We start from the raw sequence: 25411 nt of genomic DNA, 5'->3' as shown, positions 1-25411 counted from the left end.
CTGGCGGGGGTCTGGTGGCCACTAAACTGAGCTAGAACCCGCGGTGGAGGAGAGAGACATCCGTGGTGAATCGGGATAGCGGGGGGGGGCCGGTGGGGAGTAGAGGACCCGAAGCGGGGACAACCCGCCCTGTAAGGTCGCGCCTCCTCCGCGATCCCGGAGGGGACCCACGGTCGTTTTCTGTCGCCGCTGCCTCGGTAGGAGAGAGAAGCTGGGCCGGTGCCCAGCGCGGGATTCGGCCTACCGCCAGCGAGTATCCGGCCAGCGCTGCCAGGGACGCAGCACCACTGCCCAGGTGCCACGACACGGCTCGGCTCGGCTGTGCTGACAAGCCCCGGCCACGTCGCGCCCCGGGTTGGTGGGTTTGAACTGGCGGGCGCTGCCCTCGCCAGCGCGGGCGGGCGGAGGCGCCGCCGGCCGGCAGGGGCGCTGCTGGCGGCGGGGCGGGGGAAGCGGAGAGACGGCGCTGCCATTCCCCGGCTGCGCGGCCGCCTCCTCCCCCTCCGCCTCTTCCTGGCCGCGGCTAGAGGAGCTGTGCTGGCAGCGGGGAGGCGGCGGCGGCGGCGCCCAGCTCCCGGCCCGCCATGGCGATCCGCAAGAAGAGCAACAAGAACCCGCCGGTGTTGAGCCACGAGTTCATCGTGCAGAACCATGCGGACATCGTGTCCTGCATGGCCATGATCTTCCTGCTGGGGCTCATGTTCGAGGTGAGGCGGCACCGACGCCCCCGCCGGGGGTCCTCTTCCCGCTTCCTCCCACTTCACCGGAGGCTCTCGGTGCTGGAGGGGAGGGAGGGCGCGGGAGTGCCGTGGCAGCGGGGGAGGCTGCGCGGGCGGGCGGCGGAGCCCTGCGGCTTCCCCCAGCCAGCGCCGCCGCCTCCCGGCGCACCTGCCCGCCGGCCCACGCCCGCCCCGCTGGACGCGGGGAGCGGAGCCGACCCCCGCCCCGCCGCACGACCCCAGAACCAGCGCGGGCGCCCTCCCCGCGGCGCGTCCCCGCTTCCCCGGAGGGAACGCCCTTTTCCCCGGCTCGGCTTGGAGAGGCGCAGCCGTGGGTGCCGCCAGGACCCGGGTCCCGCTTCCCCGCCGCCTCGGGCGGGGAGCCGTGCGGGGCCGGGAGCGGGGCGGCGCGCTGCCTGCCGCGGGAGTTCCTGCGGGCGGCGGGGTTACGTGGCAGCCAGGGCGGGGGGGAGGAGTGCGCGGCACGGCGGGGAGGGGGCGGGGGGCGAGGCCCGGCCGCGACAGCCGATCCCCCGCTCTTTGTGTGCGCGGCCCCGCCGGGCCCCGCGGCACTACGGCTCCCGGCGGGCGGCGCGGCGGGAAGGGAAGGGAAGGTGGCGGTGACGTGTCCTTAGGGCCGCCGCTCGGGTCCCCCTGCCCGCGCCCCCGCACCGGCCCCCGCCCGCGGAGCATCCCGGCGGCTCCAGGCGCCGTTCGGCTGGGCTGGGCACCCCCGCCGCCTCCTCCCGCCTCGGAGATGCGCCGAGGTTTGGCAGCGGCCGAGGGGAGCTCTCCCTCCGGCCTGAGGGCGGCCCTGCTGCAGGCCCTCCGCTCTCTGGGCCCCCATGTTGAATGCAGATGTTTTAAAACGTGCCCTTTTGGCACTGGAAGGGTAAATTACCTGTGTGACTGCCAAAATGTTATCAGTGATCTAATATCGCTGACGATCAAATGAAGACACTGTTGACCAAATGTTTCTGGTATTTTAGATATTTGTTTAGACATTTATTTTAGACATTTGTTGAGGGTTGTGAACCTTTTTGTTATAGGGATGGTTTTCAGGATGGTTTTATCCAGCTGTTGGTACAGCTCAGCACTAAAGGCCAGTGGAGTTAGGAAGAAGACAGATAGATCGATAGATATATGAAAAGTAAAAACAGGGCAGACCAGCTGCACTGTTGTGTTTGGGTTTGCTATAAAAAATCACCACGATAGCTGTTATATGGTGGTTTCCTGGGGAATGACATTAAAGAGGTGAACCTAAAAAGTTACTTTTTGTGCCTACATCAGCCTTACTGTATTAACAGTATTTCTGGCAGGGTTAGAAGTTTCGGGGGATTGAATGTGCAGAATTCTTTTGTTTCCATTTTTTTTAACCCACAGTGTTTTCTAGCCCAGCGTAAAAAGGCTGTGTGTCATTGTTGGTATAGATCTGGTATGTTTCAATTTTTTAAATGCTTTGATATAAGTCTTGGAAATCACTTGTTGCGGTTAATGGTGCTATGGTAAGGTGTTTACACTGCTTAACTTGTACAGTTCCAGTACTGAGAGTAGCTGACAGAGCCTTCAAAGGGCAGTTCAGGATTGAATACTGTTCTGAATTGTCCTATGAGGGCTCCGTTGATAAATAGGGAGCCCGAGGCAACTTCACTAATTTAAGCAAACTAGTTGGATTCCCTGAAGTTACATGGACTGAACAGTCTGCCACGTATTCAGGGTTTCATAGAAAATCTGGCACTTGTTGACAAAGCACTAGTTTTTAAATTCTCACTTCCTGTGAATAATGAGTACTGGTAGTAACCTAATCATTATCTTCAGACACTCAGCATGTCCTTCCAAGATTCCTAAAGGGGCTTGGGTTTTTTGTCAGCCCTATTAATTACCACATAGACACTGGGTTTTTACAGCAATGAGAAAATATCTGATCGTGAATATGGTAAAACACAATTATTTTTCCCTCTCATTTAGGGCCTGTTAATTCATGTTGGGATTCAGTGAAGATGTGTTATAGTTAAAAATAAGTTTATGCTTATTGACAAATAAGAACTTGTACTCCATCTTATTTATTGGGGGTTTTAGAATATCTCCACCCCTCTCCCCAAAGAAAGCCATTAGGACAAACATCTTCTCTTCAAATTGCTTTTATGTATTCTGTTTTTTCTTACAGTCCATCATAATGGGGTAGTACCGCTACTGGTAAATTCAATTTCATTTGTTTTATGCTTCTTGCCAAAGGATCCCCAGGGTCAAAAGAATGCTGATTGTACTGAGTTGGTATCCCACTGGCCTGAAATTGTTTTCTGTTCTTCATGCCTTTTTTTCGTTCCCTGTCCACATTTTTCAGATGACCCACAGATGTATGAATATGATAACTGACTTCCAAATTTTGTCAAATAAAAAAGGTACTTTTAAATAAAGTTTATTCTCAGCCACTGCTGAATGCATCATGGTCAAGGGACTCCATGATATTGTACATTCTGTTAATGTAATAATACAGTATGGACTAAAGACAAAATTGTAGCATGTGTCTTCATTTTATTGTTGTAGGAAAGGCCGTTTGTAAGTAGCGTTTTCAAGCATTTTTCATTTGGCAGGCTGAGTATTCTGTAAACAAAACTATAGAGACCACGCAATGTGTGCTGCCCTTGCAAAGTCAGGTGCAGCAGTGAGATAATGGGAGTTGATCAGTTTTTTGGGAGGAGACAAACATGCTGGGCAAGGGTGCCAAAACTATGGGCAAATGTTTCCAGTTCAATGTAGTTTATTTCCATGAGGATTTATAGCACTTTTGGTTTTTCCTCTTTCAGATAACAGCAAAAGCAGCCGTCATTTTTGTTACACTTCAGTATAATGTTACCATCCCTGCCACAGGTATGTATCTTGCAGGATATGAGACAGTGTATCAGACATTATTAGTGTGCCACGCTTCCTAGACTTGACAGAAAGGGAATTTGTCGATCTGAATAGATAATGAACATCTTTCAAGAATTCCACTTTATTAAAACAGTGTTTTAACTAATTAGGTTAGAGACAATGTTTCTGTTCTGCTGTTTTTGTTATTAGTGCTGAACCACCATCTGACTGGTAGATAAATTCATGTGAATTCTTACTCTGGCTTTGCAGGTGACCATCCTTAATAGTCAAAGTGGGGCAATAGTTTAACATATTTTCATTGTCCACTTTCGGTGTATTTGGGTAAGCTTCCTAAGTGCACTTAAGTTTTTAGTCTTATAGCACCTTTCCAGAGTTAAAATAAGTTTGTGATGTGATGGAGAAGATAACTATAAGCAGTCTAGAGACCTAGCTCATGGTGGCAGTTTAATTTGACTTTTATTTGTTCAGCTAACTTCATGCTACTTCTGTCTGAAAGGTTTCACTCTGAGAAATAAACTTATTAACCATTAAACTGTATTGGTGCCTAACAATTAATTCTGTTTGTCTTTTAGAAGAACAATCTGCAGAAACAATCTCTCTCTATTACTATGGCATCAAAGACTTGGCTACAATTTTCTTTTACATGCTTGTAGCAATAATCATACATGCTATAATTCAGGAGTATGTACTGGATGTAAGTACAAAATATTAATTCCTTTCATCAAGATAATTGTCAGGTTTTAATTAGACTTTAAGACTATTAACTTGAAAGTAAACTTCTGCATTGAAGTTTTTAACTGTAAAAACATGCATTAAAACTTTTAGACATTCTAATGCAGTTACCAAATAGATGTTAAGTACTGCAGCATAAAAATAACAGTGAACTTTCTTTTCAGAAAATTAACAGGAAAATGCACTTTTCAAAAACAAAGCATAGCAAGTTCAATGAGTCTGGGCAACTTAGTGCATTCTACCTTTTCTCCTGTGTTTGGGGAACGAGTATTCTTGTCTCTGTAAGTATGCTTCTTCTGTTTGTATGACGAGATTTTTAAAAATTCAATTATGTTGATGATGAATATGGCTTTGGCTTATTTTTCTGTTTTTAGCTGGTTTTAATTTTAAAGTGGGGATAAGTTTAAGTATTCTGTGTGGGTTGTAGTGATAACTCAGTATAGAGCCCGTAGTGTTACTGTTGCTCAGTCTTGAGTTGATTTACTGTTGAAATGAGTCAGGTAAAACCATTTAACTCTATTATGGTACTTAATTCTCTGTAGGGGTTTTTTGTGTTGGTTTATTAACATAAAATAAATGTTTAGAAAACACCACACATAGCATTTTGGAGCCCAGGGAATGGGTATATGACAGATTCCTGTAGCCTCGGGTCAGTGTGTGCTTTTAGGTGACATGCTCTTTGCTAGTGGCTGGATGTGTGTGAGCTTAGCTTCATAGAAGGGGAAAAGTGTGCCTTTTTTTTTTTTTTTAACATAATAACTCCTGGAAAAACTTTCTCTTAGTTAAGTTCAATGTTTTCAGTGGTTTACAAGAGAGGACTTGTGGCTGTAGTAATGCTGGAATAATTTCCATCTCATAAAGACATTGTATCTTGAATGATCACTTGATTTGTTTGGCTGCTTTTCTTTTTCCTAAGCCAGTGCAACTGTCTTTTGTTTTGGGGATTTGTTTTCTGCGTTGGTTTGGTTTTGTTTATTTGTGATTTCTTGAGGGCTTTCTAAAAAAGAAAATTTACAGATCCTGTAGTTTTACTTGTGTATGTAGATGTGTGCGTTTTTGTATGTACACATGTGCACATACATAAATGCATACATGTATGTCCAGTCATTATTTCTGACTAGAAAGTAACATCTTAGAGCATTTATTGGGATTTTTTGTTTGTTTTTTTTCTTTTTTTAGGAGAACTATATATCAGATCCAACCTCTCTGTGGAGGGACTATCCGCACACTCTGATTCCGTAAGGCCTCTTCCTTAGAGGATTGCTGGGGGAGAGGAGGGAGTGTTTTAAGCCTAGGATGTGTCATGTACAATCTGTGTAGAATAAGTAGTTTGTAAAACTGCATTAGTCACTAATGTATTTTTGGTCATATTTATGTGGCCTCTTGATTCTTTTGACAACTTGTAGCATACAAAGTTCTTTTTCTGTAGGCTATTACTTAAAGAATTAAGTTTTTATGAGCTTTGTCTTAGTGATTTTGTTTTTAAAAATATTAGTTTAGAGTTGGCTGGCAGGAAAGATTTGTATTTTTTCTTTGTTTGAGACAGTGATAAAATGAGTTCACTAGAAGCTTCTGAAATGTTTTAAGTTAATTCATAATAAGTAATATACTTCAATTTTTGCTGTATTGTACAGGTTTCAAATGAAGTTTTTCTACATCTTACAGTTGGCATACTGGTTTCATGCTTTTCCAGAACTGTACTTCCAGAAAACTAAAAAGGTAAGTTCAAAACGTAAATGGGAGGAACTCCAGGGCAAGGTGGCTTTTTTCTTTTCAGTTAAATCCTAATTGCAGTAAAATTGCTAAATATCTGTTGTGTAAATAAAAATTACTGGTATTTCTCGTCCACTGAAAGAATTTTCCCTAGAGCAAATGAATGTGAGATTTTCTTTTCAGCTCTTTTTTGTTTTGTTTTGTATTGTTTCTCAGAACTGATAGACTGAATAGGCTCATTGAAATCACGGTTGCTTCATGAATCATGATATAGGTGTAGAATATAAACGGTGAATAATTCTGTACATCAAAGGAGTATGAAAGTCTGGGATTTGATTTAAATAGCATTTTCCTCAGCAGAAGTTCTGGTTAGTTATGTATTGAAATTTTTTCCAGTGCTCGATTTTTAACAGCATCATTTTTCCATTAAGCGTTTTCTCTGTTTGGGCTCTGATAACACTGAGTTTGCCACAGATTTTTTGTAGCACATTTTTTTGCCTTCCTGGACCAAAATAGTCTCTTTGAATGTTTTTGCTCAGGATCATTTTGCATAGACAGTTTCCTGCTTAAACTTTCCTGTTGTAAACTCCTCAGTATGGCTTCACCAAGGGCAAATGATACTTGACTAATTTAGTGGCCTTCCATGGTGGAGTGACTGCATCAGCAGATTAGGGAAGAGCTGCTGATGTCATCTACTTGAACTTCTGTTAAGGCTCTTGGCAGGGTTCCCCCAGCATTCTTACCTCTAAATTGGAAAGAGATGGATTTGATGGATGGACTGTTAGATGGACAAGGAACTGGCTGGGTGGCTGCTTCCAGAGAGTCAGTGAGTCAATGTCCAAGTGAAAAGCAGTAATAAGTGGTGTTCTTCAAGGCTCTGTACTGGAACCAGTGCTGTTTAACATCTTCGTCAATGACATGGGCAAAGGGATCAAGTGCACCCTTGGCAAGTTTGCAGAGGACACCAAGCTGAGTGTTGCAGTTGGTTTGCTTGAGGAAAGGAATGCCATCCAGAAGGATCTTGACAGGCTTGAGGACTGCGTCCTTGTGAACCTCATGAAGTTCTACAAGGCCAAGTGCAAGGTCCTGCACCTGGGTTATGGCAATTCCCAACATCAGTACTGGCTGGGAATTAATGGGTTGAGAATGGCCCTGCAGAGAAGGACTTGGGTGCACCGGGAGGATGAAAATGCAACATGAGCTGGCAATGTACCCTTTCACCCCAGAAAGCCAGTTGTCACTTGGGCTGCATAACAAGCAGTGACCAGCTGGTAGAGGGAAGGGATTCTACTCTGCTCTGGTGAAACTGCTCCTGGAGTGCTGCATCCAGCTCTGGGGTTCCCAGCACAAGAAAGGTACAGATCTGTTTGAGTGGGTCCAGAGGAGGGTCACGAAGATGAACAGAGGGCTGGAGCACCTCTTCTATGAAGGCAGGCTGAGAGAGTTGGGGTTGTTCAACCTGGGAGAGAAGGCTCCAGGGAGAACTTACAGTGGCCTCTCACTGTTTGAAAGGGGTATGTAAGAAAGATGAAGAGAGACTTTTTATTGGGGTCTGTAGTAACAAGGAGCAATGATTTTGAAAGAGGGTAGGTTTAGAGTAGATCTGAAGAAATTCTTTATGATGAAGATGCTGAGACACAGGAACAGAATGCCCAGAGAAGTTGTGAATTCCCTTTCATTTGAAATGTTCAAGGTCAGGTTGGATGGGGCTTTGAGCAACCTGATCAAGTGATTGATGTCCGTGCCCATGGTGTAGCAGTTGGACAAGGTGATCCACAAAGGTATCTCTGAGCCCAAACCACTCTGCGACTGTTGTTGCTCTGTGACTAGGCTGCATCTCTGTTACCAGTTCTGCTTTATTCAAGAAAATGAAACATAGGTGTTACATAACCATAGGTCTTTGTACAGGAGCCTGGAAGAGGCTTGGTAAAATAGTAATGAGATGCACTGTTTTTATGCTGCTCAGATGCAGTATGAATACTGTTTTGCAGATACACTGCAGCTGATGTTCCCCTGTTGAGCTAGTGATACCTCTCAAATTTGACTTCACAGCCAAGTGTGGAGATTTTTCTTAAAATAACTTCAAGAAAGCTGTCACATGTGGCTTAAGTGCTGTATGTTGAATAGTAGTGTTTTACTTGGTTGCTGCTTTAAATTGTGCACTCTGACTTTTGTGTTAAGTTTAAAGAGTGATAGTTCATTTGTTTTAGCAAGTTCATAGTTGATATTTCTTTAACCACAGCTTAACCTCTGCCATCTTGGCTTCCTTGCCTTATTCCTTCTCATGAAGGAATTTTACAGCTTTTACTCAGGTTTGGTTATCTGTCCTGCTGACATAAACAAAAAAACTTCTTAACTCTGGTTCCTACATAGTCATGTATACCTGCATGTGCATTATTCCACAAGGCCAGCAGTCTGACAGTTTTTCTAAGCAGGCAGCATGGGCTGTTTAAATGTTGCCTCAGTTATAAAGTTGCCTGGTTGTGCTTGGAGAAACTGATCATTTGTACTGACTGTTGTCTTTGTCTGAAATAACTAATTTTTCATTTTCTTTCAGATAATTTAGAGTAGGTCTTTCTCCACCTGTTTTCTTGCTCTTTGTGTATTATGAGTGTGGTGTTCGCTGTTGTCACAGTTTGGTTCTGTGGGTTTGTTGGATTTGATATGGAGTATTGAATAACATAGTACAGCTCTTGTAAGATTAAAATTTTAGGCCTTTTTTAATTACGTGTAGACAAGATAAAGCTAAAGATCCTTGCTTGAAGATTAGAGAATCTTTTCAAAAAGGAGTATTTTAAGCACAACTGAATGTACTCTGCTACCACTCCAAAATAGGTTTGTATTGTGATCTGGCATACTTCAGTGGTTCTTGTGTTCACAGGTGGCACAATCTGCTCTCCATGTGCTATGTGTTTTCCTCTTCATTATTTCATCTCCATGAAGTGTTCACTTTAATAGGGCTGGCTAAAGCCTGACTTAAACTGGGACCACGTGGTTTAGCATGACTGGTTAATAACAGTATTCTCTGTATTTGCCAGCAACTGTGTTCCAGAATTTTGGATGACCTTGAATTTTTAAAATTGATGTCAACACTTAGAAAACTTTTTATTTTGATTTGTAGACTGTTATTTTATTCTGTTGCAATCTGACAATTTGATGGGCAGCAAACATGAGGAACTGTAGGATCTGATGATACAGTAATACATACGAAATAAGTACTTTAATAGCTTGTACAAATTCACAGTGGTCATAACAAATAGAAGTGGATCCTTTTAAGAAGCATCTTTTGCATGTTTGATGCCTTTTCTCACAGTAGCATATGTAAGATGCAGAGTATTACTGGTAAGTAAGCAATAAGTTGTGTGTGCAATTAGATGATCCAGGCTGAGTAATTCAGTGCCAGACCAGGCCATGTTAAGGTAGCTGATAAACCAAGAAGAGTTTCCAAGACTGGGGAACAGTTTGTAGTAACAGATAGCATTATACAATACTGTATAACGTTGTGTATAACACATGGTCCCTTCTTTATCCCTGGTAGGAAGACATCTTTCGCCAGATTGTCTACATTGGACTTTACCTCTTTCATATTGCTGGAGCCTATCTCCTGAAGTAAGTCAATTGTAAACTTACGCTGGCTCCCTTCTCTGCCTTAAACATCTAACAAAATGTCTGAATGTTTGTTTTATTTGTTTTGATAGTCTGACCCATCTTGGACTTGTTCTTCTGGTATTGCATTACTTCGTTGAATTTCTTTTCCACATATCCCGTCTTTTCTACTTCAGTGATGAAAAATACCAGAAAGGGTAAATAGTCTTTATCTTTAAAATGCATGTAATTTCTGTCTTAAAGCCTATTGCATTTAACTAACCAGAAACCAAAATTACAAGGAAGTTCAAGCAGTGTTTCTTAAGCAACCACAGTTCTCCAGACTAATGTTAGTACTTATATTTCTAAACCATCAGTATACTTTTTACCTTGTTTTAGCCTATTTAAGTAAATATTAGTAGCAGTATAAAATGAAATAAAGTCTCTCAATGTGTGCTAATGTAGAGAAAGGAACAGGACGGGTTGCTAGTACAGCCAGTTCTGTAGGAACTAATAATGTGCTTTTGTTCTAATAGTACTGGAAAGCACTTTGCACTGAGTTGAAATTAGTTTTCATATCATAATACAAGATGCATTTAAGATAGGTGCAAAATCATGAATCTAGGTAAGTTCTTACATTTCAAACAAATTTGCATGGTGAAGGGTAAACATCTGCATTGTTAGTGCCTGTATTTTGAATGGAGAGTTCATTTAGTGTTTGTGGTGTTTTTATTTCTAGATTTTCACTGTGGGCAGTTCTTTTTGTTTTGGGAAGGCTTCTCACCTTGATTCTCTCAGTCCTCACTTTTGGCTTTGGACTGGCAAGAGCAGAAGATCAGCAGCTGAATTTCAGTACTGGGAACTTTAATATCCTGGCTGTTAGGTATGGTAAACTTGGAACAGTTCTTAAGCATGTGCTGTAAACCCATGTTAAATATACAGTATAAGTGGTATGGTACTACTGCCGGTAATTCTGAATTATTGAGTGTTTTCATGCAACCAATGGGATCAATAGGAACAGCTTATGTAAAAAACTTATAAGGCACAGTGAAATGAATTGACTGATGTACAGTCTACAGCTGAGAAGTCTGTAACTGGTTACTCTTCTTTTTTGGCTTAAAAAAAACCCCAAAAAACCAAAAACAAACAAAAAAAACCTCAAACCACTACAAAAAAAAAACCAAAACCAAGCAAACAGAGTTAAAAGGAATATTCAGTTAGAAACACTACTTTCAATTGTTGTAGAGTTAGTAAATTGAATTCTAGATATAATTGCTGTGAGTTTATCTTAGAGGTCAAGGCATTATGTCCAGAGCATCTTTGGTCTTGATTGAAGATTTCTGTTTCTTTCTCTGCCTTTATTATGGCTTCTATTGCTGCTGCATGATCCAACTACCTGGCCTTCATATGAATGCAGAAAAGGAAGTTATTGAAACATTGACAATTTCAGCATTATCTTGCAAAATTGATACTCTGTACTGCAAGACACTCCTGAACCATTTTCAGCTGTTACTACCTGGTACCCTGAGAGTAATTCTGAGAAAGACAGCAGGAAAGAAACCTAGTACTTGCCAGTTCTTATGGGCAAAAATTTCACTATCACTCGATTATATCTAGTTTTGATCATCTGTGCTTGAGCCCAGTCTCGCCCTATGCGGGCAAACTCTTGGCTTAGAAAATAGGTGTTACCAGGAGGAGGGGATGGAAGTTGCTGAAAAACCTGAGGTGTTCTACTTTCCTTTTCTGTTTGAATAATGAGACAAACACACTGATAAAACTTTACCTGTTACTTGTTTCTAGAATCAGTGTGCTGGCCTCCATCTGCATGACTCAGGCATTTATGATGTGGAAGTTCATTAATTTCCAGCTTCGGAGGTGGAGAGAGCATTCTTCTTCTCAGCCTCAGTCAGTGAAAAAGAAGTTTGTATCAGCTAAAGGAAAGACCTCCAGAAAAGAAAGAGGTTTGTAGTTTCAGTTTTTCTGTCGCCTTGACTTCTCAAAACCAACTTCAGTTTGCTGAAGAAGCATTTTGTGTTTAAGTTGTGAGATGACTCAGCTTACAGAAGCAGTAGTGGTGAATATTACTGTGGGAAGAATAGATTTTAAAAAAAACCACTATATATTGTTGGGTTTTCTAAGTGCCCAAATTAAGGAATTACTGTGATTTTTTAGTTATTGCAGCATATTTTTATTATCTTTAATTTAATTACTTGAACAAAATGTGTCATGTTTATGTTTTGTTCCTTTATAAAAAGGGAACAGATGCAATTTTAGATCTGTTCCCTTAGACACTTATTTGTAAAATTTTCTTGCAGTGGATTTCAAGCTTGTTTTTCATTGCCATGAAATTCTGAGGGCTTAGGGCAAAGAGGTAGTTTGATGATCCGCCCAGTGAAAACTTTTGTGTTAGAAAGTGATAGTTCTTTAAGGAAAGGTAATAACTACTTACTACTCTAAACCTGTGTTGAAGCATTTGGAAACAAGCTGATGAGTCCAGGTTTGACTTTTTGGTTATGTCACACCCTTTTTATGGAAAGGGCATGAAATATGAACTGAATGCTCTTTCCTCCAAGAAAAAGTTATGTGCTCTTTTTAAAAAAAAATTTAAATCCCTGTACTGTGTTGCACCAACAGTTCAGCTTTTGTGTATTTAATTGCTAGCTTGAATAATTTCTGCACTCTTTTGAAATGGCAAAAATTGTTTCAAAATCTTTTTTCAGCACGATCCTTTGATCCCAATCATGTGTTACCACCCTGTTCCACTTTTTGACACATTCCATGTAATATGTGTCAAGACCGTTTGCACTGAGAACTGAGATTTGTGGTGGGAGATCAATAATTTTTTTATTTCTCCCAAGTTTCTATTTTTATTAAAATTGTGTGTTTTAGAGTATTGCTGCACTCCCTTTGGATGATTTGTAATTATCACAACTTGGCTTTTGTGTAGTGTTGGGGGGGGTTTTTTGCATCTGAATATTCAGTTGGATTTTTTTTTTTTTTTTTTTTTTTATAATTGAGTGAAGGTAGTTTCCTATGTAAATGTCCTGTTTAATCAGAGCTTCATGTTCATGGTCTTCTCACTATGGGTTTTTTTAATTTAAGTCTTTTATGTCAAATAATTTTAAAATTTGTGCCTTGATGGTGATTTAATCAGGGAGTCAGAAATGTAATAGCTTTTAAAAATCTCTTAATCTATATCATTCATGTAATTTAGTGAATCTGCTGTGTTTCACCCAACTTCAATGGAGACTTGCAAGTGGTAAACAGATAGTGAAAAAGTCAGTTAATTGGAGTTGTGGTTTAATTCACAAAATAGTTGAATTATGCCTGTCTTGAAGATTGGAGAATTTTATTCCATGTTTTAAATGGAAATAAAAGAACTCAGTCCATTCAAATTCTTCTGTTTTGAATATTCCTGTTGTCTGTTCAGAGCACTTGCATAGGGTGCAGCAAAACAGTGTTTTTGAAAGAGTAATATACACAATTGAACTGTTTAAAACACTATTTTTTTTTGTGCTTGAATTTTTTTGGGGAGCCAGGGCACAATAAAATGTGTTACTTTCAGTCTATGCCAAAAGCAAGAAATGACAGTAGAAAAATCATGCTGGTGATGTAGGTGGGGTACCCAGCCACATGCTGATTCAAATTCTTTCTTTTACCTAACCTGTGTAAGAAAATATGATTTCAGTTAGCTGGCTTGGGTCTAGTACATTGTTTTTAAGCTTCTTTATTTAAAAATAATTTAAATGTTTTCAGAAATATCCGAAGACCTCCTTATGAAGGCTTAAAATGGTGGTGTCATTCACAGCCAGATATGTGGTCAAACAGACCTTGACTCTTTGGGCCTGTCTCTGGTCTTGTGCTCATGTGTGGTTCTCTTTGTTACTGTTTTTTGTTGTTTATTTGCATAAATGGGAGCATTTGGGTGTCATGGGAGAGAGAGGGAGGCCAACAGTTGTTTTTGTAGACTGGCCACACGCTGGTGACCTTCAACACATCTGCAGATGGAAAAAATAAGTTTAGCCAGTCCTTTGTAAAAAAATATTAAAAAAAAAATATATATATATATAAAATAATTTTTAAAAGGCACCCAAAAAACCAGCAACTGTTGCTTGAAGTCAGAATGATATGAGTCAGAGCAGAAATGTTAGGCTGCAAGCATGGTAGCTGCCTGTGCCCTATGCTCTTTAGATCTGTGTTATAAATATGGTTACTGTCAGGCAACATCTGTTTCCTTGGTTGTGGTGAAACTGAATAAAGGGGTTACTTTTCATTCACAACGGTATCATGTTGCTCCACTTTACTAGTTGTATGCCTTGTTGGTTTAGGGGAAGCTTTTGCTAACAAATCATCACTGGTGCTTGAACAGATTAAACCTCTTGAGATCTTCAAGCTGGCCTTGAAGCGGGATAGAAGTAGAGAGTTGCAGCTGGTAACACATTCCTGCTTTGTGCTCTTAGATAGGTGCCTGATCTTGAACTCTTTCCACCTACACATACTGCAAATCTGAGCTAGTGTTTTACTTCTGTCTGTCTTACCTATGTAAATAGCTTCATCATAACATAAATGAATTCTGTATTTTGAAGTATATGCTTTAAAAATTGCGAGTATATGTGTGTATGAAGGATTTCCTCTGTATCAAATGCTTGTGAAGGTAAGCAAAGGAGTGTAATTTTAGCAAGACTTAATTATTTATCCCACCTATTTCATATTATAAGACCTGTAGCAGAGAATTGTGTATATACTGTGTCTCCAGAATTTCACAGAACCATCTCATCTACAGGTTGTGCTTTACTTTTTCACAGACTATCTTCTAAAATACTGTAACTGGTCTAGATTTTCAGTCTAGATGTATATAATGCACACATTTCAGTGTCTGGCCACATCAGGAAACTGGAATTTATTGTAGTAAACTTTAAATATTGCACTTTGTAAAAACTTCATTATACTGTTGTACTCTGAATGACAAGAGGTTTAACAAAGAAGGTACATCAGAAAAGAAGTTAAGGCTGTTTGTGTAGGACCCACAAAAATGTAATAAAATCTAAAGCATCTCACTGTATTTGAAAAATGTTTTCTTCCTTTTTTCTAGAAAATGGAATAAATGGAACAGTGACCTCAAATGGAGCAGACTCGCCTCGCAGCAGGAAGGATAAATCCTCGTAAAACTGGGTTTTATTAAGTTAATTGACTAATATCCCCAAAGAATCTGCTTTTTACATGGATGGCCCTTCAGCACTAGAGATATTATGGATTAAAGAAAATACAATTCATGTTTTTTGATTATTGCTGTTATTTTGGGAAACTTTTTTTAAAAAGCCATTTTGACTAAAGCAAAAGGTTTATCTCTCTTCAGATACTTGGGGGGAGGATTCAACACTTTTTAAAAAACATTGACGCTTTTTTAAATATTTACTGTGATGAATAACTTAATGAGGATCACTGTTGCAGTGTATTATTTCCTTCCAGTTTTTGTAACCTTGGTGATACTGTTCTACCAACTTCACTTTTTCCAAGTTCCTCAAGAAGTATTGCAAAATTGAAGTAAAAACATAGTATGCATTTTCAGATACTCTGGGTTTTCAGTTAATTACCTTGACTCAAATTTACACTTCAATTTGGGATTCCAAGACCACACCAATAGACGTCTTTATTTGGTAGTTACTAGCTGCACGATGTCTGCTCTAAGAATTGCCCCATATCATTAAAACAAAACTGAACTAATTGGAAATGTTGCAGAGTCTTATTGTTTGTTGGTTAGAAATCTCTTACAAGGAGCAAAACACCTTTTTGAGATATAGCTTTTAGCACTTGAAACTTAGAAGGGAGTGTGTATGGTCATAGAAAGAGTTGATTTGAGTAGCACTGTTCACTTCTGTCTGTGCTTTTGAAGTGTACATATCTTGGAGAATTAGTGTGCATTGGACCTTCTTTGGAAACTTGTCTGTCTGATTTTAGGGGTGGAGGGTCTTACAATGTGTTGTGTTTGTTTTGGGAAGCAATTAATGCTCCATGAAGAGGGAATTAAATAAATGGATCAAGTTATGAGAAACATTCCTTTATTCTAACTGCTTTGCTTTGTTTCACCTCTGTTAGGACATAGGTTGATTTCTCCTATATATATTTTTATGAAAAAATATTTAAAAGCTACAGCTTCTTAAAACTGATTTATTGTGGTCTCTGCTACAACTGGAAAAATCTAAATTTAAGAATTTTTCCATTATCTTGCATAATTGTATTCAATGTGAAACTTTGCCCAGTTAGTTTTCCAGTTTAATATGCAGATGTTTCCTCTGTATGCTTTTGTAAAGGGTGTAATTCAACCTGTTTCACTTGAGAATGAGTGAGACATTTATTTCAGTCTTAAGAAGAAGTTGCTAAATTAGTCTACCAAGTTAACCCAAGTATTGAACTGCTTATTGATTGAGGAATAATTATGAGCAATCAAGCTGATAAATAAAATAATTTTAATTAAAAACTGTTACTATAACTGAGTTTATACCCAACAAAGTAATAAATCTGCATTCTGTATTTTCTACAGTTCAATTGCTTACTATTCAGAATAAACGTTTCTAGTACAAAATCCTCACTACAAGTAACTATCCATTCTTCAGTTGTTTAGTGCTATTTAGAGTTATTGCAGTATAATTTATTGTATGTTTCGGCTGATTACAGTCACAATTCCCAAGTATTTGGTTCACAGCTCCTGAGCTGGCCTTGGCAGACTTGTACTTGCTTAGCTTAAGAACTCTGGGGCAGTGTGCCCTGTAATACCCTGTCCTAAATATAGTCTGCTTCAGTAGAAGTGGCTATCCCATGTCTTGATTGGAACAGGTAGAACTGTGAATCTGTCTGATCTGACCGTGAAACTGGAAAACTGGAACTCGGAAATTTGGAGAGAATTGTGTACATTATATACTCGTTGTCCAAAATCTTGGTTTGTGTCTGATGTTTCTAGAAAAACCTTCACAGATTCTGTGTGCCTTGCTCTCAACTTGTACCTTAAGCCAAAGGGGGTAAATTTTAAGTGTCTAGCCTGGTACTTGGACTCTAAATCAGTTTGCTTGTGATATCTGGTTGTACTGGGGCTGTCAGAATCATAAAGAGTGGAGGAACAAATTATGAAGGGAGCATTTAAGGTACTTCTTGAGATCTTCTGATAGGAGTCTCCTATCTCCTGATAGGAGTCTGAGGGCTGTAATACTTGTTTCCCTAAGGCAAACTATTTCTTGTAAACCTCATTCTTTAGCAAAGTAGTCTTGCAATGTAAACTTCAGGTTAATTTCCAAAAACTTCAAAAGAATATATTCTTGACTGTTAATACTGACATTGCATTTTGTCTCCTTTTGGCCTTATGGACAGACATTCTCGGCCTTCGGACATTTACAAAACCACAATGGCTTAATATTCATCATTGCCTTATAGGAGTTGTTGGGATCTGCCAAGTAATAGAAAGTAACAACAGTTGTTCTAGAATTTGGAAAGAGTATTGGAAGCCAGTATTTTCTGTCTCATGTGTCACAACTAAAAATACATACTTATCATGTTTGATGAGGCAAAAGCAGTAATTTTAAATTCTCTACCTTGGGATGGAAACATTCATAAACTTAGAAGATACTGAGACTTCTATTTTTAGTTTGGTATTATTTGTTTTAGCATAAGAGTATCGTTTGGCTGGGTAACTTCTTTTGAATTGCTTATAATTGATTTTCAAATGTTATTGCATTTTTGGCTCTTTGCTTGTAATCTGGGATTCAGTAAGATGGAAGAAGATTAGTTGTCTAATCATGTTTTCTTAATTATGGAATCAAGAAAATTAGAAATGGAAATGACTGAGGAGTTCATTATTATATCCTACACCAAATAAAATAGGTAGTAGTTAATTTATCCTCATCAATTACCAGGTCCCACAAAGAGAAAGCTTTGTCCATTCAGATGGATTTGAATTGAGTAATTACGCAGAGAGTGGATAGGGTTTGTTGGGTTTGGTTTTTTTCTTAAACTTCCTTCTCTTTGCCCCGTCTTGTCAAAACTTTTCAAGATTTAACAACAGATGATTTCAAGCCTTTTTTGACCACCAAATGTGTGTTTATGTGCCAGGCTATTCTCTCAAAACCAGTATTTTACTTTTAAAGTGATTAATTTCAAATTACAAACAAGGAATGCAGAGCAGCTGAAATTAATTTTCAGAGTTTTAGTTTTTATCTGGACACTTTCTCCTTGACTGGTTTCAAAAACTGATTTCTCCTGTGTGAATCATTCATGAATGTGGAAATACTCTTTGGAAATACTGTTTTTCTGGTGATCCCATGCCCAAATTCAGGAATGGTGAAGGAATTTGCTAAGCAGAGAAAGTGCATAGGCTATTTCTGCTAACTTCAGGTTATGCTGAAGGTAAATTATATATGTTGGGATAATGCATTTAGAAAATCAGTTACTTGTAAGCATTTGGTATTTTTTCTAAATACTCTTTTTCTTTGAAAATTTTAGTTGTGTTGATGGAGTTACATTACCCAGAATTGTAATAAGCAGTGTGGTCCTCTGATTTAAGTAATTGGGCTTCTGTAAAAAGAGTCAATACACCTCTACAGTCCTTTGTTCTTTGAAGATTTCTGACTGACTGCACTGGAGTTGATTTTGTTGGGGGACAAAACTTGATAGGAAAGGGAAGGGGTGATTTCCATAGCCATGCTAACCTGAAAGTAATGTAGATTGCTGCCAAAATTGAGGTTCTGTCCCTTGCCTTAGCTAGCAGAAGCCTTTCTGGTTGCATGGTGAGCTGGACCAGAGAGCTGGTGCACCTGAAAACAAGCATGTTTGGGTTTTTGCCATTGGGTTAGTTGCCTGATAGTAACCCCAGAGTTTCACAAGTAATTATGTATAAGCAAGAAGAAAAGTTGCATGGTGAACTGATGGATCAGGTTCTAAGGCAGCTGCCCCTTTCAACAGCATGTTGCTTAAAAATTACGCTAGATTACAGTAGGGGAGATCTTTAAAGGCTTCCAGTTATCGGTACCAGAAGGGACCTAGTCTCTCTGGTAGCTCCTACATGCCAAATCCATTAAGTGTTAATGGATTTTTTCAAATCTGGTGGGGAAGGGGAAATACTCATTGTGGTTTACTGTATTGAGATACCTTTTATCTGTCATCAGGCTTTCCAAGCAGTGCAAGAGGATACTGGCAGTGTAGAAGTAGGGATTTTGAAAATGTAGATCGTCCTAGACCAAACAAACAATATTACTTCCCTTCACAGCCAGGAAACTATGGGGTTTTTTTGCTTTTTTGGTGTGAGATTTTTTTTTTTTTCTCCACCTAAACCCTTTATATATTGAAGTAGGTCTTCCAGAGAGCTTTGCAAGAATTGCACTGTGTGCATGTCTTGGTACATGGAGGGGAGGATTGTTTGTTTTCTCTTACTTTGTTTTCCTGTTTTCAGGAAGTTCACCAGCTGATTCCTAGGTCATACTTGGGTTTGGTTCCATTTCTGACTCAGCCCTTTGGGCTTGTGTTATAAATGTTGGAGACCGGCACTTTCAATAGGCTCCCTATGCAGTGGTGGTCATTGCTGTCCTAATTGTTCTCTCTGGAAAATGTCAGTATTGAAGGGACTGGAACACAAAGTAGAGACAGTGGTGATGTTTGTAACATTTACAGGCTGGTGAGAGCCTGCATACAGAGATGGCATCCAGAGAGGGGGCTGTGGTTTAATGCCTGCATCTTGTTATGCAAATATTTCGGTTATTTCTGGTGCAGGGTATAAGAATGTCCTACAAAATGAAGGCTTGGGGAATATTTAGAAGATCCTTTAAAAAGAAAAATACTTCAAAGGACTGACGTCAGTTATCATCTGTTCATCATATTTGAATCTCTTACATTGTGAGCTGTGGATTATCTTTAGAGCACTGGATTAGCCCATGCTTATTGGTTTGTTGGTGGGGTTGTTTTATGTACTGTGGGTTGTTGTGGATATCTGGTGAGTATCCCCTCTTCACACTGCTCCCCAAACTACTCAGTTTTGGATCTGATAACCCTAAATCTGTACACATTAAGGAATTTTGTGTGCTCTTCAGAACTAAAATAGGATCAGTGCTGGAGTGTTTCTGGATCAGACATGCATGAAGTAAGCACATCAATAAATTGAGTGTCATCAGAACCACCTTAATGGGAACTGAAACTCTTAAGGATGGATAAATTGCAATACATCTTGCATATAGCTCCCATCCACATTGTGGGTGAAATGGGACTGCTGCTGGCATCTGCCACTGTCCATTCCCTTTGGTGAGCAATGGGTGAGGAGTGCTGGGCTGCAGAAGCAGTGGGCTGGCTGCTTTCTGCCTTTTGGAGAAGTTCTTTTGATGTTGCCAATTCAAAAGGCAACAACTCTTATTTCTGGTTTAAAAAAAAAAATCATACGGCCTAGTTTTGAATCCAATACACTTGATCTCTTTCTATGTGTCCTGTCACTTTTATTTTAGGTTTCTGCAAATACTTTAGTTTTATCCAGCTCAAGGATGGCAAGTCTGTGATGTGAGTGCCAGAAATGACAACTCCTTTTCCTTCTTTTTGTATTTGAAACTTTTTGCAGAATCAGAGCGGCTAAAGTGTAGCTTTATAATTGAATAGTGTTTCAGTATTCATTCTTTGTCTGTATTTATCATGGTTAACATTAAGGGTCAGGCATTGTCGTTCAGCACAACACAGTTGTTACTTCTTCATGCCACACACAAGAGTGTTAGGCAATTTGATATACTGACTTAAAAAAAAAAAACTTTAGTTAGTCAGGTTCAGCAGAAATTTATATTCCTGGATGGTTTTGCTTTGCATGTTGCAGTTCACTTTCACTGCCTTTCTCATTTAGGAAACTGGGCACCCAAGATCTCTGAATCTCTAGACTGTAGTTTTGCTGTATACCACTTGAAAAATGATGGTCTAGAGCTTTGTGTCTCCTTATATTGGTTTTATATGTTGAAGACTATATCTTGCATTGTAATCAGCAGATAAAAATTCAGCCCATGGTAATAAGAATGTTGTAACAGGGTAAGAATTTCAACTCTTGAACTCCAGACTAGAAAGCAAGCCAAAACTTAACTCATGTTCTCACGCAGGTGATTCCTCCTCTTTGTTTCTTGATTAATCATTATCTTTGTTTTGTTTATGTAGACTGTAAGTACTTGTGGCAAGGGTTGTCTTTCGTGCGTGTGTGTGCGTGCGCGTGTGTGTACCCAGGACAATAAGGTCTGGAGCCCCAGTCTGTGGAAGCTGTAATAAGCAATCACCTTGTTATTGTTTTCCTGGATATCATAATAAAGAGTATCGAATTAAAACTGTGCTTGAATAGTCTGTTACAAAAATGGAGGCATTTAAATTGCTTCTGGCCTTGCTTACAGTCCAGCAGCATCAGGGAGATACTGCTCAGAGGTAAATACAGTGTTTTGTTTGGGGATATTCACGTGAACCAGGGAACACAGAGACAGGAAATCTGCTTAGGCTGAAGAGCAGTGGCTTGTAACTCGCGCTGGAGCTGGAACTTGCATGAAATTATCAGGAGCTCAGGACTGAGTTTCTCGCCTTCTGTCAGCTTGAGAAACTGCATTGGCCCTCCCTCTTGGGAAGGTGGGGCTTGTTTACTGTAATGTTTGTGCAGCATTTCGTATCCTTTGAGTAGCACTTTCCAGCTTGAGAGAGTAACCACGAACTTGGAGAACACCAAGAGCTGTGCTGGCCAGTACCAGATGTGGCCTGGGAACTTGCTGTTCCAGTGTCTCCTCTCTCTTCAGCTGAACAACTTTTAAAGCCTTTGTAGACTTCAGCTTCCCTGATACAGAAGAGCAAAATTTCATCCAATCTGAATCAAAGCCTGCACACTGCTCTGTTGGTGATCTAGGAAATGTTGTGGGATCCAAGAACTGTACCCGACTTAGAGAAAGCTAGACTGCGTTTAGGAAACTTTTACTGTGAATGTTACTTTCCATTAGGTTTCATTTGATGCATTGTAGGGGCATGTCTACAGATCCCATGAGCTCTGTATTCAGTTCAAGATACATCAGATTGCTGCTTTTGAAGAACTGTTGAACTACTTAAATAATTCTTAAAAACTTGCATTTGTAGCTTTTAAATGCTCAAATTAATTGAAAGACAATGTTAAGTGAAGATTAGTCTTTCATGAAGACACATCTTGTTCTTGACTTCATTGTTAGACATCATAGCTTAAACTGTGGTTTAAAAAGAAATAGTGTTAGAAAATCTATGGAAAACACATAATTTCAAGAACCAGAGCTACCTTGCCACTGTCTATACCTGTCAGGTGACAGGAAATCTACTGTAGGTGGTGAGGACAGGTAGATATTGATGGGTACATGTCATCTAAGATGATTGTAACAACTCCTACCTTCTCTTTCCCCCACTGCACCTCTCAATATCCTCATCTCACTCTGGAGCCAGTTTTAGAGTGATCCAGCAGGTACGGATGGGAAGTGGAGCAGATGCAGTCTTAGGAGTCAAATCATGTGATGAGTTTGGTATGTGGACAAAACAGCCACTAGAGGCCACCAAAGTCTGTGGCAGCTGCGTTTGACTCTGGGTGACTGGTAGCCAGCAAGAACATCTCCAAAGGTTCACTTTTTTGCTACATTTTCAGCAACAATTACTTTTTGTCTTTTAAGAAGCATTTCTGCTGTAACTCAGAGCATCGAATTAAATTAGACCTATCTCCTTGTAGTTTTGACATAGTAATAAAACCCGTGTTTTATTCTGCAGGGCTTGGAAGGTCTCCTTATTTGGCAAGAATCTACTTCCTCACTTCTGGTTGAGAGAACAGGATGTAGATGTCCAGTATTAAAGCTTTTCTCTTAGCCCAAAAGTGCGACGCCTTCGATCAAAAGCAGCGTTGAGAGTGCAAAGCAAGCCTCAGACTGCATCTGCTGTCTGAGATCAGTTTTGTAGGCAAGTACACTGTGCTGTGGCAGATGCTGCTTGCTTTGCTTAAGCCTTGGGGTGGGAGAAAATACAGAAAACCTGCTCTCTCTATTTCCACCAATTTTTCGTGCTCTCAGAATGAAGTTATTTGTTAGAAAGGCCTATGAAATTGTTTCCTGCACTGAAATTTCAGCTTTTATCTGCCAGTGGGAGAACCTTGTTTGGTGGGAACATTGCTTTAGGATATCTCCCTTTAGATGCTACAGGAGTTGTATGAAAACTCAGCCTACAGTAGTTAAAACAACTTCTCAGAAAATACAAGTTATAAGTTGCAGCCTACAGATTTTTTTTTTTTTTTTACAATAGTAAGGAATTGTTTTCTTCTATTAGCACATTCCCCCTTTTATATAGAAAAAAGGTGTTTTGGTGTGACATTGAAAAACAGTGTAGTCTGCTAATTTTTGTAGTTTTGTAGTTTAGGGTAATTTTACCCTAGTCTGCCCAGAAAATAAAAACCATCCTGCATTGGCTCTAGCTGCTCTGGGTCCTGGTAGGATTGCTTTTGCTGCCAGAAAGCAGTGCAGGGAAATCTATCTCTGGAAAAATAATAAGGAATATGGCTGTCCTTCAGGAATGTCCTGGGACTTTGGTGGAGTCTGGGCAAAATATTTCTGAACATGTGGATTTGGGTAGTCCTGGTAAGAGATGGCAAACTATCTGCATCATGTTATGAACTGTGAATGTGCTTTGTTTTGTAATTCATTAAACTGCTGGTGATGGGTTGAGTGCCTGACTGGCCTAATCACTGGCTTGGCATTGCCACGCTGCCCTCTGAGATGGACAGCATGTGATGCATCAATTCGTGTGGCCCTACATTCATGGAAATGCAGTTGAAAACAGGCCCAAAGATCTGCAATGCTTACACTGAGAAGGTATAACATCAAGCACTCTCCTCCTGCTCTGGCTCTGGCTATGGACATGAATGGCTGCACTAAGACCTGCAGGACTGCAGCAGGAGCCAGGAGCTGAGATTGCGCTGGAAGCAGTTGATTCCCTCAGGACTTGAATACATACCCCCAGTTCCCCACCACCAAGCCTGTCCTGCTTCAAGAGCTTCAGAGATTTGAATGGAAACCTTTTAATTTATAGTGATAAACACAGCTCAGCAGCATGGGGGACATTAGGAGCCTTTGAGTAGAGAATAGAGTATGCCCCACCCTGGAGAGAACGATGTAAATCATTCTAATTCTTGGCACTGGTATTTAAATTTTGTTCATAGCATGCCATTAAAAAAAACGTTCAGATGTTGTAAACTGTCTGTGTTGTCAAGAAAACTCTCAGAAGCTTTCTGGAAGAAAAGTATTTAGAAGGTGGAGGAAATGGTGTATTTTCTAGAGGCAACAGGAATAGTGCCGTAGTTCTCTTGACACTGCTTCTGCTCTCTCACTCTCCCCTCTTCCCCTTCTCTGCCCCACAAGTCAATGAAATCATGAGAATGAGGTGCAGTGAAGGCCAGAGAAATTATGATTAACCCTGGAGGTTCCTCTTACAGGGAAGCCCAGCAGACTTCTCGTCTCCACAGCTGTAAGGCTTCTCTGCAAAGAGCTGCTTCCCTGGACAAACCCGGAAGACCACGTGCTGCAGTGTCTGGCACTCATGGCCCTTCAGGGAAGGGATGCAAAACTGTGAGAAGTGTCCTCCTGTTTCATCTCCCCAGTTCTGACAGTTATTACTTTACAGGCTTCTGAAGCATCTGGTGCATCAAAACTGTAGGGGTTGTTTTCTTTTAATTTTTTATAGCCAGCAATAGAAGTATTCTACATGCATTTGTATAATCCCTCTTGAACCCATTTAAATACTTGGCATCCACAACACTCAATAAGTTACACAATTTAACTATGCCTTGTTTGGAAAAAATATTTCCTGTGGCTTGTGCTTTAAACCTGATGATTTCCTTGTGTGAGTCTCAAGTAGTGAATAATCATTCCCTCTTCATCTCTCTCATTTTATGCTTGATTTTATAGACCTCTCTTTTTCAAGCCGGAGGGTTCCCTGTCTATTTAGTATTTTCTTGGGCAGAAATTGTTCTGTACATGTGATTATCTGTGCTTTTATGTACCTTTTCTAGTTCACCTAAATGCTTAATTTTTTACCTTATATGTTATATTTATTGAGAAGTAGATCCTAACAGTTCATTCACTTCTAGATTTGAATTTTTTCTATCTTGAACCACTCTTTTCCAACACAATTTCACATCATGGAATGGTTTGGGCTGGAAGAGACCTTAAAGATCCAACCCCCATGCCATGGGCAGGGACACTCTCTACTAGACCAGGCTGCTCAGAGCCCCATCTAGCCTGCTCTTGAACACCTCCAGAGATGGGGCATCCACAGCTTCTCTGGGCAATCTGTTCCAGTGCCTCACCACCCTCACAGTAAAGAATTCCTTTCTAATCTAAACCTACTCTCTTTCAGTTTGAATCCATCCCCCCTTGTCCTGTCACTACATGCTCTTGTTAAAAGTCCCTCTCCAGCTTTCTTACAGGCTTCCTTCAGGTGCTGGAAGGCCCCAGTTATGTCACCCCTAAGCTATCTGTTTTCCAGGCTGAACAAGCCCAGTTGTCTCACCCTTTCCTCATCAGAGGTTCCCTCTAATCACCTTGGTGGCCTCCTCTGGACTAACTGCAACAGGTTTATGTCCTGTCTGTGCTGAGGACCTCAGAGCTGGATGTGGCACTGCAGCTGGGGTCTTGCCAGAGCAGAGCAGAGGAGCAGAATCCCCTCCCTTTCCCTGCTGGCCACACTGCTTTGGATGCAGCCCAGGACATTTTTGTTTTTCTGGGCTGCAAGTGCACATTGCTGGGTCACGTTCA

General features: G+C 40.5%; 1 protein-coding gene across 2 annotated transcripts; it reads left to right on the top strand.

Annotated features, from left to right (window-relative positions):
- The first annotated feature begins 405 nt into the window (after positions 1 to 405).
- On the top strand, positions 406 to 16944 carry TRAM1 (translocation associated membrane protein 1). Of its 2 annotated transcripts, none has more exons than XM_032127382.1 (11): positions 406 to 707; positions 3527 to 3590; positions 4166 to 4287; positions 4490 to 4606; positions 5505 to 5563; positions 5960 to 6044; positions 9577 to 9647; positions 9737 to 9841; positions 10363 to 10506; positions 11424 to 11584; positions 14716 to 16944. In XM_032127382.1, the coding sequence occupies exons 1-11, from the start codon at positions 585 to 587 to the stop codon at positions 14787 to 14789; spliced, it is 1125 nt and encodes a 374-aa protein (XP_031983273.1). In that variant the 5' UTR covers positions 406 to 584; the 3' UTR covers positions 14790 to 16944. The 2 variants fall into 2 exon arrangements, with proteins under 2 accessions (XP_031983273.1, XP_031983280.1); XM_032127389.1 differs by lacking the exon at positions 406 to 707 and adding an exon at positions 1551 to 3121.
- Positions 16945 to 25411: the final 8467 nt, after the last annotated feature.

Source organism: Corvus moneduloides, chromosome 1, assembly GCF_009650955.1.
Source record: "Corvus moneduloides isolate bCorMon1 chromosome 1, bCorMon1.pri, whole genome shotgun sequence".
Classification (NCBI taxonomy): Eukaryota; Metazoa; Chordata; class Aves; order Passeriformes; family Corvidae; genus Corvus; species Corvus moneduloides.
The sequence above is the reverse complement of the archived record's forward strand: the minus strand, read 5'-3'. Positions and strand labels throughout refer to the sequence as shown.

Bases quoted from the DNA above. Each gene is read 5' to 3' on its own strand.
- TRAM1 (XM_032127382.1), top strand. From the start codon at position 585: ATGGCGATCCGCAAGAAGAGCAACAAGAACCCGCCGGTGTTGAGCCAC. The intron at 708-3,526 runs GTGAGGCGGCAC...TTCCTCTTTCAG, and splicing joins TGCTGGGGCTCATGTTCGAG to ATAACAGCAAAAGCAGCCGT. The intron at 4,288-4,489 runs GTAAGTACAAAA...CTTTCTTTTCAG, and splicing joins TTCAGGAGTATGTACTGGAT to AAAATTAACAGGAAAATGCA.